The 14,417-nt window shown below is 53.7% G+C and overlaps 6 protein-coding genes and 2 non-coding genes across 8 annotated transcripts; 4 read left to right on the top strand and 4 right to left on the bottom strand.

The window, feature by feature from the left end:
* The first annotated feature begins 40 nt into the window (after positions 1-40).
* P170DRAFT_t204 lies at positions 41-152 on the top strand. The gene has a single exon. It is a non-coding gene; the product is annotated as a tRNA-Leu (tRNA).
* Positions 153-375: 223 nt separating this feature from the next.
* Positions 376-916, bottom strand: P170DRAFT_480856 (uncharacterized protein; the record flags this gene model as incomplete). The annotated part of the gene is made up of 2 exons (XM_024853817.1): positions 376-616; positions 699-916. 2 exons carry the CDS (start codon positions 914-916, stop codon positions 376-378), a joined length of 459 nt encoding a protein of 152 aa, XP_024699209.1.
* A 156-nt stretch (positions 917-1,072) lies between these two features.
* Positions 1,073-3,436, bottom strand: P170DRAFT_451045 (uncharacterized protein; the record flags this gene model as incomplete). The annotated part of the gene is made up of 2 exons (XM_024851165.1): positions 1,073-3,309; positions 3,355-3,436. 2 exons carry the CDS (start codon positions 3,434-3,436, stop codon positions 1,073-1,075), a joined length of 2,319 nt encoding a protein of 772 aa, XP_024699208.1.
* Positions 3,437-3,667: 231 nt separating this feature from the next.
* Positions 3,668-3,779, top strand: P170DRAFT_t205. Its single transcript has one exon. It is a non-coding gene; the product is annotated as a tRNA-Leu (tRNA).
* Positions 3,780-4,220: 441 nt separating this feature from the next.
* cbfA (putative CBF/NF-Y family transcription factor) lies at positions 4,221-5,880 on the top strand. The gene is made up of 3 exons (XM_024855188.1): positions 4,221-4,763; positions 4,889-5,022; positions 5,207-5,880. The coding sequence occupies exons 1-3, from the start codon at positions 4,587-4,589 to the stop codon at positions 5,829-5,831; spliced, it is 936 nt and encodes a 311-aa protein (XP_024699207.1). The 5' UTR covers positions 4,221-4,586; the 3' UTR covers positions 5,832-5,880.
* Positions 5,881-6,324: 444 nt separating this feature from the next.
* Positions 6,325-8,098, bottom strand: P170DRAFT_451067 (putative SIR2 family histone deacetylase (Hst4); the record flags this gene model as incomplete). Its single annotated transcript, XM_024851166.1, has 2 exons — positions 6,325-7,724; positions 7,795-8,098. 2 exons carry the CDS (start codon positions 8,096-8,098, stop codon positions 6,325-6,327), a joined length of 1,704 nt encoding a protein of 567 aa, XP_024699206.1.
* Positions 8,099-9,462: 1,364 nt separating this feature from the next.
* On the top strand, positions 9,463-12,931 carry P170DRAFT_459463 (mediator of RNA polymerase II transcription subunit 16). The gene is made up of 9 exons (XM_024851870.1): positions 9,463-9,814; positions 9,867-10,212; positions 10,258-10,968; positions 11,019-11,238; positions 11,288-11,407; positions 11,455-11,565; positions 11,617-11,883; positions 11,939-12,070; positions 12,129-12,931. Exons 1-9 carry the CDS (start codon positions 9,672-9,674, stop codon positions 12,845-12,847), a joined length of 2,769 nt encoding a protein of 922 aa, XP_024699205.1. The 5' UTR covers positions 9,463-9,671; the 3' UTR covers positions 12,848-12,931.
* Positions 12,932-13,191: 260 nt separating this feature from the next.
* Positions 13,192-14,235, bottom strand: P170DRAFT_441347 (60S ribosomal protein uL29). The gene is made up of 4 exons (XM_024850289.1): positions 14,211-14,235; positions 13,996-14,138; positions 13,489-13,714; positions 13,192-13,389 (listed from the first exon to the last, which is right to left on the bottom strand). Exons 1-4 carry the CDS (start codon positions 14,211-14,213, stop codon positions 13,384-13,386), a joined length of 378 nt encoding a protein of 125 aa, XP_024699204.1. The 5' UTR covers positions 14,214-14,235; the 3' UTR covers positions 13,192-13,383.
* Positions 14,236-14,417: the final 182 nt, after the last annotated feature.

The raw sequence follows: 14,417 nt of genomic DNA, 5'->3' as shown, positions 1-14,417 counted from the left end.
GGCTCATGTAGTCAAAAACGTTGGCCCTTCTTCATCAATTGGCAAGATGGCCGAGCGGTCCAAGGCGGTAGGTTAAGGTATACCTTAATTCACAACTCTACGAGTTTCCTACTCATCTCACGATGGCGTGGGTTCGAATCCCACTCTTGTCATGTCTTTTTGTTTTTGCTCCCCACCCCTCCCTCTCTTTACCGTGGCTGTTTCTTTTTCTCCCTCTCCCTCGCTACAATAAGATAACTGTGCCCAGACGCAATTGTTTATCCATTCTCTCTGCCTTTCTACTACATACTGGCAAATAACTAATATCATATACCGCATGCTGGTGCCATATCCTGCTGAATCTATTCATCACCAATTGCTAGTCCATCGACTGTGTTACGTCGATACCGAGATCATCCAGTCGATGACTCTGGTCATTAAAGTGAAGTGCAAATCGAAACTCCTGCCTATATCGATGTATTGCTCAAAGCTAGAACCCCAAAGATCCACCGGAGATTCGGGCACTTTGTTGTGAAGTTCGGGAAAGGGGTCAACCTCCTTGAAGGGGAGAACTTCCTGTTCGTCCGAGAAATCACTACTGTCCTCTTTCCCCGTGTCCATGCCCTCTACACGAACCCTGAAACAGGGAAAAATTATATTGTGATGGAGGAAGTCCATGGTTGAGACGCCACAGTCTTCGTGGCCTCGGCTGACCTCACCTGAGAAGGACTCGACCATGACTACCATGAGGGGTTGTTTCGACGAGCTGCGGACACTTGGCAAGCAGGTTCGGCGTCATCAAGATTAGTTGGTGGTCCTTGACGATACCCGCAGGCTCGCATCTCGCCGATGACAGCAAAGTCGAGCACGAGAGCCAGAATTGGACGGTCAGCTCGTCATTGTCAATATCATTGTCAATACATATAGAATCATCCATCTCTTGAGGCAATGTAGGCGGGGTGGAAACAGGGCATCGATGATCGACGGCAGGTCGAAGTCATGGTTGATTCACTCGGATTCGGGCTGAAAGTGCTTGCATGCTTCATTGTCATGGATGCTTGAATTGCTAATCCAATAAAGTAAGCACATTGCTTCACGTTACACATAGACGTTTCGTATCTCTCGTCTCTGGTTGACACGGTCGTTTTACCGCTTGCGATCGCCGCAAACTCGGTCGACATTTCAATGTATACCGGTGAAAGTCGATAATCAACGCCCGTCCAAGTTCTTTATTCCAAAGAACGTTATCACGCCGCAGATCTTCGTGAGTGATTCCCAAGGCTTTGATTTCCTTGGTTGATCTGCGAATTTCCCGGTGAAGCCACGGCGTCGGCTCCATCGATGCTGTATTTTCTCCTCCCCAGCCCATCACTAGCATATGACGAATCTCTCCAGCCCCATGAAGAAAATATATTTTCGCCAAGTCGATCATGCCCAGGAAAACAGGCACAGCAGACCCTTGGGCCTTCCGCAGAATTTGGTATACTTCTGCTTCGCGGGAGACTTCTTTCCATAGCCCCGATGTGGTTCCTTTTCCGACAACAGTGTAGCCATATTCAACACAAGTAAGTTTGAACGGCGCACCATATGACCCGCAACCACCGAGGGGTATGCATCGGTCAATGTCTTCATCCAATTGCGCGTTAAGTAAACGCACCAGATCGTTTGAAGTAATCGGATGTTGGGGACTGTCTTTGCTTCGACGATGAAGCATCACATTTGGACAGCAGGCATCTAATACGCCGCCAGACTGCAATCCGAGTAAACACCGTTGGGTGCAAAATTGCGCATCGCGAAATCGGGCTTGGTTTCCATGATTATTTCCCGTGTCCCGTTGACGACCTGCTTGTTGGGAAGATGGAGAGGACGCGACTTGGCTGAAACCCCGTTTGCGGCCTGTTGCTTGGTTCGAATCGGAGCCTGATGAGTCCGGTGACTGCGAGCGATGCTGTACAGCCGATGGTGCACAGCTGGCTTGAGACCTTGTAGGCACTCGGCGAGCCGCTGCCGTTGGAGAATCTGGCGGAGATGACGGCGGTTCATAAGCTGAACCGGATTCCGGACTCATGTACTCCAGGGTTGTACTATCGGAGTTCGGAACGGTTTGCGGCGGCTCTGCTTGGGACATAATCTGAGAACGAGTGTGGTCAAAACTAGTCGTCCAAAGAGGAAGCTCCGGTCGTATGGAATTCCGCCATTCCTGGCCCCGCACAGATGAGCGAAAGGCCATTAAACACAGAAATAGTGTTCTTGCAACAGAAGTCTTCCGTAGTCGGAAACTATCTTCAACTTCTGTATTCAACTCGCTGTTAGGATCACATAAGAAATAATAAAGCGTGCTCGGATCATCATGCGGAACACGCAGGAGGACCCGAGCAACCCCGTTGGTCACGTAGGAGTACTCAAGCCCTTCCTGGATCATGACATGATATTCCTGGACAAGAGCGGAGCAGGCAAGTCGCTCTGCATTATACCTCAGTTTCGCTTCCTGGCTTGTCGGTATCTTGTTCGATCTAACCATATCCTTCCATAAGTTCATTGGTCGGAGCCCCATGCGAAGGGTGGCGACAGAAAGCTTGTGAGGAGGCTTATACTTGACAGATGTGAGGAGAGTGGTAGTGTTGCCGTCGACACGATGGATACAGAACTGATCAGGCTTTGGGTGGTGTATACTTGACGATTGGCTTGCATCCGCATCAGGAGCTTCGTTCTCGTCTAAGGAATTTGTATGACTGCTGAACTGGATTCCATCGCCGAGCCCGAACTCGTCGCGAGCAGCGGGTAGTTTGCACAATTCGGTAATGATGTCGTGGACATGCTCTTCCACGGCGAATCGCTCATAATGCCCGAGTTCTTGCTCGCTGCTTATAGGCTTCCGACAAAGTCGTCGGCCTAATCCTTCCAGCTCATGCAAAGATGAGTACAACTGAGGCGCCCCCCGGGGTGTCAACTGAAGGTATCTGTAGACGGACCTGTAAAGCTCCGACTGTAGTGCTGAGCAGTCGGCCCAGGGTTCCAATCGTGTTGGGCAATATTTCCCCGTGGGAGGGGGGATTTTCCCAGTAGTCGAGCGAGAGGGTGTCTCAACTCTGAGCAGACGGGAGAGCAGGTGATGAGAATGGCGCAAGAATTCCACGAAAGTGGCCGGTCGGCTGAGCTCTTGAAGTTGCTCCCGTCTCTCTCTCTCCTGTCTGCCTTCGTCTTCGGCCTGCTTCTGTCGCTCTTCAGCCTCCTTCTGTCGCTTTTCAGCCTGCTTCTGTCGCTCTTCGGCCTGCTTCTGCCGCTCTTCAGCCTGCTGAAAGAGAGCCTTGTAATCTGGGGAGTTGTTGTCTGCCATCGGTCTTTCCGAGGGGGAAGTAGGCTGAGACAACCTACCGCGACAGCTCTCGATTAGTGGTACCCTATCGAGGAGGCTGGGGTCAGCTGATCGCGGTTTCCGGTAGAAGTACTCTTGCATGGGATTACGAGGGAATTTCGATAAACAATTAGATGGGCATGTGGGAACAGACCAGCTGACTTTCAGCTATCGGCGCTGTGGTGGCCTACAGCTTGCAGCTTTCTATGCGCCTCTGGATGATTAGGGTGAGCGCTTGGAAATGGCCTAGAAGGGGACTCTTTCTTGTCTGTAAGATCATATTTATCATGCCAGGTCTATGTAGCATAAACTTGATCCAAATCTTGATCAACCGGCAAGATGGCCGAGCGGTCCAAGGCGGTAGGTTAAGGTCTACCTTAATTCACAACTCTCTGAGTTTCCTACTCATCTCACGATGGCGTGGGTTCGAATCCCACTCTTGTCATTTTTTTTTTGCTTTTTCTTTTGCGCTTTCAGTATACACATCCAGGTAGGTGTATGTGGAGATGGAGGTTATCAAGAAGACATGGGGTTTATCTCTATTTTTCATTTTGCTTTTTTTTTCTTTCTCTTTTTATATTTTATATATCTTATCTTTGGACTTATTCATTGAGTTTATATCGTTAAATGGACTACACATATCAGTCCAGTATGAGTTGATCTTAGTATAGAACAGCAATTGCAAACCAATTCCACCTCTTAATACTCCTAAACCATATTCCATATTCATATAATATGTACAGCAAATAACACAATATAGTTATCATCGCATAAAATAAGATCCAGCCCTCCACCCGATCCCTCTGCAGAACAATACCTGAGTAGGTAATCCCAATCGCCACCGACCAATCCAACCCGTCGCGCTTCCGCCCATCGCGTCGCGTATTTTCCAGAAGAAAAAAAGAATCCCACTCCAGACCTTCTCTCTCCGACCGGTCCTTAACATTCTCGCAGACATAATACTTAATCTGGCTTGATTTGATTGCCCTCTGCTCTGCTCTTCTCTGAATATTCCACTCTCCTGCCTCTGAACCTCTGACTCTACTCCTACTGCCTTGCTTCTCGCCTGCGCCTGCGTCTACGCCGACACACCTCCACTGCTCACCTACACCACATCACCTATTGACCGACCGACCATCTTACCTCCTTTTACCCTTCCTCTTTCTCGCCGTACATACCTCTTCCACCGATCGAATAATACCTCCCGACCAACCACCGAACAACGAGCAGCACCGGCTCCAAGCAAACGACAATGCCTCGAAAATCCACCAGCTCACCAGGCGACATGGAAGACACGCAGACGCCCCTCTCCCCCTCTCTCGTCGAGCACGATCCCTCGCCATCTCAGCCGCCGCAGACGCAGACGCAATCCTCGGTACAAGCGACGGAGCAGCAGTTGAAGGCGCGTGCCGAGGGCGTGAGCATCGAGGTATGTATTTCCTGTGGCTTTCCTCTATCGTGGTGCGATTTGGAAGTGGAGGGATTGGAACAGTTGAAACAATAGCCACGGCAATGGTAGTGATAGTGGATGACTGACAAATGGAAAATGAATAGGACTACCTCCTCCCTCGCTCGCTCACCCTGCGTCTCGCAAAGTCCGTCCTCCCGCCCAACACCTCCCTCCAGAAGGACGCCGTCCTGGCCATCCAGAAGGCGGCTACTGTGTTTGTGTCGTATTTGTCGTCGCAGTATGTTTCCCTCATTCACCCTCTTCCCACCCGCTCCCTTTCTCCCCCGGAGAGTCCTGTTTGCTATACTATACTATATTACACTACACCCAACCTGAACCCAACCTGAACCCACTCTCCACACCCCATATCCCATATCCCAATCCAAGACCAAGTCAGACAATTCTAACGAAAGAATGAACAGCGCCAACGAAGCAACCCTCAAACGCACCGTCGCGCCCTCGGACGTCTTCAGCGCGCTCTCAGAACTAGAACTCGAGGGGTTCCGCCCGCGCCTGGAAAAGGAACTCGACGCATTCACCGACCTGAAGGCCGGGAAGAGGAAAAGTAAGAGTCAAAGTCAAGGCGGGAAAGAGGGCCCCGGGCTGGGGGGTGCGGATTCTGGAGTTGGGGTTGTGGAAGGGAAGGATGCGGATAAAGAGGGAGAGAAAGAGGTGGAGATGGAGATGGAGGGCTCTGCTGCTGCGAGTGCAAGTGCCGTTCGGGGTGCGAAGAGGGTGAAGAGGGATGAGAATGGGAATGGGGTTCGGGACGATGATGATGGGGATGAGACGCAGGATGAGCCGGAGAAGGGAGACGAGAATGAGACGGAATTGGAGGAAGAGGAAGAAGACGATGAAGAAGAAGATGAGGACGAGGACGCCGACGACGGAATAGAGGAAGAAGACCCAGACCGCGTGGAAGATCTAGATCGCGACCCGCGAGCCAAGCGGACGATGGACCCCGACGCGGCGGGCGACGATGATACAGAAAGCGAGGACGAGAATGGGCCGGGGTCGCAGCTGCGAGGGGACCTGGGACTTGGGTAGATTGATTGTATGATATGACTGATAAAATTAACACTGATATTGACCTTGGACGATCGGTCCATCTGACTAGTGCTGCGGCAATGGTGCCTCCATGGATGCACATAAAAATAAAGTCAAGTAAAACTGATCCCAAACGCCGTCGTTCCTCATAACGCCAATCAGCGACCACGCAATGCATCAATCACTAGGTACATGATCATGCCGTCCCAAGTTGTACAACGAAAAAGAAAAAACCACGAAGCAGGTCGACCGGAGGAGCAATCCCGGGTCACACAGGCCTCTGATTCAACCCAAACGCCAAAGTCAAAGCAAGATAGTCTATCGTTGGTATCTTGACACTCAAACAGAACAGACAAAACATGGAATCAAGAAACAGGCTCCGGGCGACCACGACGCAGCCCCAGAGAGAGAAAGGTGAAGGTGAAAAAGACAAGAACTGAAGTAGAAAGATAGACATAGACTAAGGACGAGAACGTAAGAGCTGTGATTCAACTCATGCGGTTGGTTGGTTCAGCAACTCACTCATTCCGTTCGGCACTGACTTGGGAGAGATCGTGTCGGGTTGCCGCCAATCGCTGCTACTGTTGCGCGTCGGCGTCGTGTCCCCCTTCTGGCTGAGGTGAGGAAACATCGGGCCGTTATTGCGCGCGGCACCAGGAGGAAGAGGATGCATGGGTTTCGAGTCGTCTTTTTCCAGCTTGACGGATTTGTCTTCGGCGGCGACCTTCGGCGCCTTGGTGACTTTGCTGAAGGTGGTGATCTTGGTGTTTTTGGCCGGGGCTTCTTTCTTGGCCCGTTTGCGAGGTGCAGCGGCCGGCTTCTTCTTCGCGGCAGCTCCTTTCTTGGGCGCAGCAGCGGTCTTGTTTCCTTTGAGGACGTCCTCCAGTTTCGGTCCGCGACTGGCGGGGTTGGCGCGCGTGTTGGCCGGGACTTGGGATTTCCGGCCCTCCTCGTCCTGGCTGGAGGACGGCGTGAGGAAGCCGGTGGCCGTCTTCTGTCTCTTCCTCGGCGTAGAGACCACAATCGACACTTCCGATCCCTTCTTGACGCGCTCGACCTCGGACTGGTTGCACTCGTCGAAGACCTCCTCCGAGTGGTCGTCCCAGCGCTTCAGGGCGGCCAGTCGCGCCACCTCTTCGCAGTCGCCCGTCACGACGAGGTCCCAGCAGTCCTCGAACTCCTTCCCCACGGGGGGCTCGTTGTTGATCCACATGGTGGTTCCGTTGCGGCGGGTGCGGATCACCTGGCACAGACTTTTCACGAGACGACGCACCCCGGGGATCTTCAGACTGGTGCCCACCACGACCAGCGCGTCGGGGCGGGAGCGAATGTCGGCGTTCATGACGGACGTGATGGCTTCCTCGTCGGGGTTGTGCTCGTTGTAGAGCACGATGCGGGGCCGCATCTTGCCGATGCCGTGGCTGCGCTGGCCGGTCTCCATGCGGAATTGGTTGTTTTTAGAGCACGCGGGACATTCGGGCGCATCGGGGCGGTCGAACATGACGCGGTCGAAGTCGCCCAGGTGCCGACACTTCTGGCATACCATCTTGTCGAGACTGCCGTGCAGCTGGATGGTGCGCGGCCACGGTGCCTTGACGTTCAGGGGGATCTGGGTGGCCAGCGGCGGCATGGAGGTCTCAATGCCGTCGATGTTCTGCGTATACAATCGGGTCAGACGACCCTCGTGGCCGAGACGAGCCAGCATGTGGTGGAACGCGGTGGGCGAGGTCTTCTCGGCCTCCTCGGACAGCGACCGCACCATATCTTGGAAGGAGGCGGTCAGGGTTTCATCCTGGTAGACGGCGGCGTCGAAGAGCAGTTTGCCGGACGCCTTGAGGTTGTGTTTCTTCTGCAGGGATTTAAAGAGACCATCGGTGGAGCGAAAGTCGGGAACTGCCAGACATTGATTAGCGGGTGTACTTGGGGAGGGACACCAAATGGGTGTGGTGGTGGGGACGCATACTTCCTGCGGAGGTGGAGATGCCAGCACCGGCGATGACGACGATTTTGCGGTGACGACGAAGGGTCTTGGTGAGCAGATCGACCTGCTGCTGTTGGTCATCCGATCCGAGGCGGAGATCGAGACGTTGCGTGCGCCGCTCTTTGGGCGCCGCCGTCCGTCGCTTCTTCCGGGCGGGCGCTGCCTCTGCTTGGCGGCTCTCGTCCGCGTCCTGCGACGGCGGCGGCGAGGGATAGAAGCCCGGCGGTGGTGACGGCGATGCGGGCGCCGAGCTCAGCTCCGACACGTCGGAGAAATCATCGTCCATGACGAGGCGGTGTCGATGTTCACGGTCGATGGGGGATCAGAGGGCGAAAGAGGATGCGTTGGCGTGGCCGCAAGAAAGGAGACGAGAAAGCAGCCAAGAGAGCGAGACTCCAGAACAGAGCCTTCACAAAGAGGTGAATGCCACACCCGAGCAGACAATCATGGATGTCAATTGGAATGAAGGGCCGTCAATGAAGGGACGAATTCGGGTCAATTGAAAAGTCTGAAGGTCGGACTCCCAGCAGGAATTTCGCGTCGAAACTCCGGGATCGAGGGGGAGAAGACGAAAAGCGGAGGCAGGAGAAGAAGAGAAGAAGGCAAGACGTGGAGGGACGGCAGAAGGAGGAAAAAAAAGGGACCGAACGGGAGGTAAATGGAAAAAGAAAGTGATGAGGTCAAGGCGGAGGAGGTCGAGAGGGATACAGAGTCTGGTTCTCTCTCGCTTGTGTTTATTTTGACCCACGGCAATTCTCCGGACACCAGGACAGAGACTGGAAGACTGGAAGAGAGATCAAGAGAGAGAAGAGGGCAACGGGGTGGTATGTGGAATGCTGTCAAGACTCCCAGAGAGCTACAGGATCATGGGAGAACTACTTCGTACGGAGATGGCAGATCGTCTGGGACAGGACGCAAGGACGAAGCGAACGTTATTCATAATGCTATTCCTCCTATTCATATTGCATACTAACGATCGATGCAGATGTTCATCAGATGATGGTTCCCCAAGAATCACAACAATCTTCGGGCTGCTAGTTTTCTTCGGGTTTAGACTGCGCTGCCTGATTGGCCGGTCTGTCGCATTGAGCTGTTGGCTTTAATTTGACGAGGAAGTCTCTTGGGACAGACAAAGCCCCCTCGGATCGCCCCCAATGCTGGTCTGACTGAACCGGTTTCGGTCGAGATGGACATGCATAGGTATACGCAGTCCTCTGTCCTGCCGCAAACGGGGACGGTGAGTCATGCATTTTGATTCGAGGAATCTCCCATGCTGTACGGCGTCCGGCGTAGGACCGTAGCTTCTTTGTTCTCCGCACGTCGTGATTCCGTTCGTGTCTCTGGATGCAGCCGACGATTAAAGAAACTCAGTAATCATCATCGATATTGAGATCTGCTGTCGTCAGGTAGCCGTCCTAGAAAGACCTGCGTGATGATAATAATCCTGATAATAATGCTCGTGTCGAAGATGCTGATGCTGATAATCATCTGAGATGAGAATGGAGAAAAACGATGATTGGACGCCGCGTTGGCCGGGATACGGGCGGCACCTGACCCCACGTGATGCTGAGTCAGCGCCCCTCCGTCGAATTAAACCCTCGACGAAGTAAAACGGCGGCGTCCATCATGACGCTTGCCGGTCCAGAATATCCCGAGTTCAGGGCAATGGGTGGCTGTATTGGTTGACTGCGACTCCGGTATCCTTGTCGTGTGTGCTCACTCTCCTTTGTTGCCGGCGGCTCTGTCGCAAGCAGGACAAAGACGGGAGACCCCGACTGCGATAGTTGAACTATCTACGGACGGATCCATTAGTTAAGCGACGATTCAAAAGGACGATTCAAAAAGGCCTATTCTCGATCATGCCCATGATGATGGACGACGGAATCAACGTCGATGATTTGTTTGGCGAGCCGGCCTCCCTGGAGTTGGCCCTGCCGCCTGCCACCACGACTAAAGGTCTTGCTCAGCGGTTGGATGAGTTGCGACTCCTGGGCTGCTGCCAGTAAGTGACTCGACAATTCGATGTGAAGAAGACTGGCCAACGAGGTAACTAGGAAAATTGCCTGGTCCCGACAGGGCTGCATTGCATATATCACCCATGATTCATCACGGGTGAACCTCCGTCATCTGGAGTGTCGGCCGTCCGATGGCAAGTGGATTCTAAGTGAAGACACGCCGCTGAACCCGGTGGCGGAGGCCCATGGGGGTCATCCTCTTGCCCACTTATCCTGGAATGAGCTGGGGTCCGAACTGGCCGTGGCCGATTCGTCGGGTCGCGTGTCTATCTACAACATCGCCATCGGTCTGAACAGTCTCGCCGGACAGCGTCAAGCGATCTACGATGCCGATGACGATGGCGGCCAGATTGTTGGCATGATGTGGCTGAACATTCAGCGCTCAGTAAGTAACCCGAATTGCATATCAGACCCATGACTGATCTGTTAGGTCCATGCGTTCAACCAAGCGGCCAAGGTGCAAGGCCGATGGGCGTACTCCCCGTTTCGACGCCGTCCCATCGGTCCACTGCATCCGGCTGGAAAGGCGGCGTTGGTTTGCGTCACCAAATCGGGCATGATTCGACTCTTGTATCAGAATCCCGACGCTCGATGGGCGGAGATTTCGGCAGAGCTGAAGACCACCGCCTATTCAGACCGGCTGTTAACCCATGCGGCCATCGGGGCGGTCCAGGGTGGCATCGTGATCGCGACTCACTCGGCTTGCGAGAAGCTCTGTTTCTACCGGGCGCAGATCAACTGGACTCCGGCGCAATGGGATCCAAGCCAGCTCAAGCATGCCCCCAACCAATTCCCCGTCCCCAATTTCCGCTTCATGCACGCCAAAGTCGAAACGTCTTCCAGTGTGCCCTCTGTGAACCGAGCCGAGGGTCAAAATCCCAACGATGCCCCTCAATCCACAAATTCCTTGTACTGTCTCACCCATCTAGACATTATCATGGCAGCACATGACAATCCCTCGGGCATGACGACGAATCCCTGGATCGTTGCGGTGTTTTCTATTCCCCCCCATGCCGTGCCGGATCCCTCGCAACAACTGCCGAGCAGTGTCATCGTTCGGTGGCAGCTGGAATCGGCCCCGCCGGTGTTGCACCCCAAGTTCGACGAAGTTACCTCGAAGAAGAACAACGTTCAGGTGAAGGTATGAAGAACCATGTTAGAAACCCGATGTTCTCAACTGACCTTAACTAGCCAAAAACTGCCATCCGTCGGTTAGAAGATATTCAGTGTGACAAATACGTGTTATCGATTGATCAGACGGAATTTGGAAACGTGTTGGCCATCACCTACGATGACAGCACAATCACCTTTTACGACCCGAAAACGATGGCCATTCTCAACGGAATCGACGATGCAAATACTGTTACCAGCTTGGCCCAGGCTGGCTTCAGCTATCCACCCGATACCCCAGGTTTGTTTCTCAGCCCGTATTATGGATGGACTGCTGACAGCTGCCGTAGGGCTGTACATTGGCTTCTCTCCCAGCGGTTGCATTGCTATGACGCTTGATGGCGACGGCCAAACGCAGCTCAGGGTCATGGAGCACACGTATGGCGTGGTGAATGGGATCCCGGATGAGAGTACGTGCTGGATGCACTCGAGGAACACATTGTGCTAACTTTGCTAGGTAAACTATCTGCAGCCATTGCGTCTCTTACGTTGGCTTTCTGCCGTGGTTGTGGCAGCGAACTCAACACAGATGATATCTTGATGATTCTTAGACGTCAAGTATCACCGGGTTAGTAGATCCTTTCCTGTGCTCAAGTCCTCTTCTAATATTCTTTGCCAGACGATCAAGCTACGTTTGTCAACGAAGTCTACCGTGCATTGGCCGTCAACTGCAACTTCACCCAGGAGAACGACAAGCTCATGAGCCATCAATATCTTCCACGATGTCTCAGCATACAGGCCGCCCTCGGGTTCAAGGATAAATACAAGTCCCGCAGCTTTGCATCCAACGTTCCTTGGACTATCCTTCAACTGCGTCACGCATCCGTTCTATATGCTCTATTCCTCCAATTTATCAAGGGAGCTCAGACCGAGCCCCCAGACCCCGGTATGACAACCCATTAATCATCCACCCGGCACTACTAATCCAATCTTCTGGCCAGATGCCCTGCGCATTCTCCTGGGCAACACAAAATGGGCCCTCGACTTCCTCCACTTCGTCCTCAACGACCTCCTCGACCTCGCCGATGAACTCGAAGATGTCCTCGACGACCAGGAGGCACTCGCCCAAAAACGTACGTCCCACCTCATCCCCCCCCCAAACCCACCCCAGTCTAACCCTCTCTCCTCCAGTCAAAACCACCACCTCCCTCCCCCTCGTCATCCTCCTATCCAGCATGTCCCGCGCCTTCCTGCGCTTCATCTGCCGCGGCCTCCGCGGCATCCACGGCATCCACACCGGCTACGGCGCCGCCCCGCTCTCCGGCGACGCGCGCCTCTCCTACAGCGAAGTGTGCCAGACGATCGACGCGTCGCCCGTGCGCATCGACGTGTACGAGAAGTTCGTCGCCGGCGTCGACTCCGCCGTCCGCCACGGCTACCACGCCGCCGGCTTCGGGGACGCCGAGCGCCCCGGCCCCGAGCGCGAACTGCTCGTCAACGCCCGCATCGCCCCCGTCCTCGTCCCCGCCGTCGCCACCATCCTGCGCCAGACCGTCCCCGCGCTGAAGCCCGACATCGACCGTCTGGCCATCTACACCGCCGACTATAGCTGGTTGGGGCTGGGGACGGATCGTCGGGCGGAGATGTATCGTCGCTCTCGCGATGTGGATATCATTAAGAAGATTCCGGTAAGGCCGGTGCAGGTCTCTACGGGTGGTGCTGGTGATTCGGCTAAGGGGTTCGTGGTGGCTCATCACCAGCCGAGGAGGAGATGTGTAAGGTGCTGTGAGATCCTGTCCGGGATGTACACGCCGCGTCCGTCGCTGTCGTTTCGCATGTTGTATAAATTGGGGTATGTGAGGTATTGTATCTGTGGTGGGGGGTGGACTTTGGAGACGGATGCGAAGTAGGAGGGGCAGGGGTTGGATGTGTATATATTATAAGTTACGAATGATACTTTTTTGCTAGTGGACGATTGGGTTGAAGCAGGGAGTAATATGGATGGTGGATGGTGGATATAGGAGGGCTGTACGAGGCAGTCTGGAATAGCTGAGCCCATCTGGGAAAATACACTTGGCGCTGTTTCGGCAGGGAAACATGCTCGGTCCTCCTTGCTAGACAGAGTAGACGAGGGACCACGCAGGGTGCTGTCCGATATGACCAAGGCCCAGGGTCAAGACATCTATACTCCAAACGCAAGCGCAGTTAAAGACTTGCAAAAGAATCATGATCATTCACGTCAAGTAAAGGCTTCATTTATGTCGACCTTGCATCCTTTCATCTCTAAGGTACATGATCAATTTTCTCCAAAAAATAAAGAAACGTTTTTTCGATGAAACCGACCCGTATTCCCCCGTAAGGTATAGGTCAACCCGTCATCTTGATAAACGACGTTCCCATAACTCCATCCAGATCAGATCCACAGCAGCAGGCCCCGGGAATCCATTTAAGCCTGGGAAGTTGTCAGATCATGTTTTTTTTTTTCGTTTTATGTGGTTGTGACGGGCACAGCGCCCATAGCCACCTGCCCACAGGTGTATCAGATGCTCACCTTGATGGCGTACTTCCGCTGGGGGAAGTGGATCTGCTGCTTTCTCTTGCGCTCCGTCTGCACGGTAGACTCGTGCTTGGTGAGACGGCGGCGGAGCTCACGGGTGAGCTTGGGGCGGAGGTCAAGAGGAAGGTACTTCTTGTTCTTGTAGAACAGACGGAGCTGAGCGCGCTGGTTGGCGTTGATGACGGTGAGAACGCGAGCGATCGACTTGCGGACGTCGTGGCTAGAAGATATTAGTTAGGTTCTGGTCTGGTCTTCTCCTGTGCTGGTCCTGGAAGTGGGTGGTTGAAATTGACGATGGAAGAGAATTGCGCCCGGTCGTTTGTGCCTGTTCCTGAGATTTCATTCTTCCTCTTTCTGTATTCCTGATGATTCCCCCTTTTCGGGCCTTGTTGCGTTGTTCCTCCACGATTCTCCGACCGGCGCAGATACTTCATCTTCTTCCATGCCATTCCATTCCATCCATCCATTCGGATTCGGGTGAGGGGTATAATTCAAACGCACATTCTGTGAGTCTTGGACGAGGCGCCGCCAGTGATCTTCTGGACACGGAGAGTGTTCAGCTCGGTCTTCAACTCCTCCAGCTGCTTGGAGAGGTCATCCTTGCTCTTTCCCCAGAGCTGACCAGCCTTGACCTTGGATGTCGACTGGAAAAATCGTCAGCACTTCCAGATAATTTTTTTCCCGCGTTTTTCAAATATCCAGCAGACGCAACATACCATGGTGGGCGGCTTCGTGTCGTATCGTACGGGTTGTCGACGTGAGGATTGAAGATGGACCGGGTCAAATTGGATGTTCGTTGTGGGACTAGGGTTAATTTTTTCTGGCCGGTGGTGCGCCGACTAAGCGGCCACGTGATGTGTGGCTGGTGAGCGGCGCTTCTGCCGCCTCTTGCCGCCTGCCGCTCGGGCTGAGTTGGCGGAGGC

This window comes from Aspergillus steynii (assembly GCF_002849105.1).
Source record: "Aspergillus steynii IBT 23096 chromosome Unknown P170scaffold_10, whole genome shotgun sequence".
In the NCBI taxonomy this organism is placed as follows: Eukaryota; Fungi; Ascomycota; class Eurotiomycetes; order Eurotiales; family Aspergillaceae; genus Aspergillus; species Aspergillus steynii.
Note: the sequence above shows the minus strand (reverse complement) of the source record. Positions and strands in the feature narration are given on the sequence as shown.

Excerpts from the sequence above, each read along its gene's own strand:
- P170DRAFT_459463 (XM_024851870.1), top strand. The coding sequence starts at position 9,672 with ATGCCCATGATGATGGACGACGGAATCAACGTCGATGATTTGTTTGGC. Across the intron at positions 11,884-11,938 it reads GACCGAGCCCCCAGACCCCG|ATGCCCTGCGCATTCTCCTG; the intron begins GTATGACAACCC and ends TCTTCTGGCCAG. Across the intron at positions 12,071-12,128 it reads GGAGGCACTCGCCCAAAAAC|TCAAAACCACCACCTCCCTC; the intron begins GTACGTCCCACC and ends TCTCTCCTCCAG.
- P170DRAFT_441347 (XM_024850289.1), bottom strand. Across the intron at positions 13,715-13,995 it reads TCGTCCAAGACTCACAGAAT|CCACGACGTCCGCAAGTCGA; the intron begins GTGCGTTTGAAT and ends AATATCTTCTAG.
- cbfA (XM_024855188.1), top strand. The coding sequence starts at position 4,587 with ATGCCTCGAAAATCCACCAGCTCACCAGGCGACATGGAAGACACGCAG. Across the intron at positions 4,764-4,888 it reads CCGAGGGCGTGAGCATCGAG|GACTACCTCCTCCCTCGCTC; the intron begins GTATGTATTTCC and ends GAAAATGAATAG. Across the intron at positions 5,023-5,206 it reads GTGTCGTATTTGTCGTCGCA|CGCCAACGAAGCAACCCTCA; the intron begins GTATGTTTCCCT and ends AAGAATGAACAG.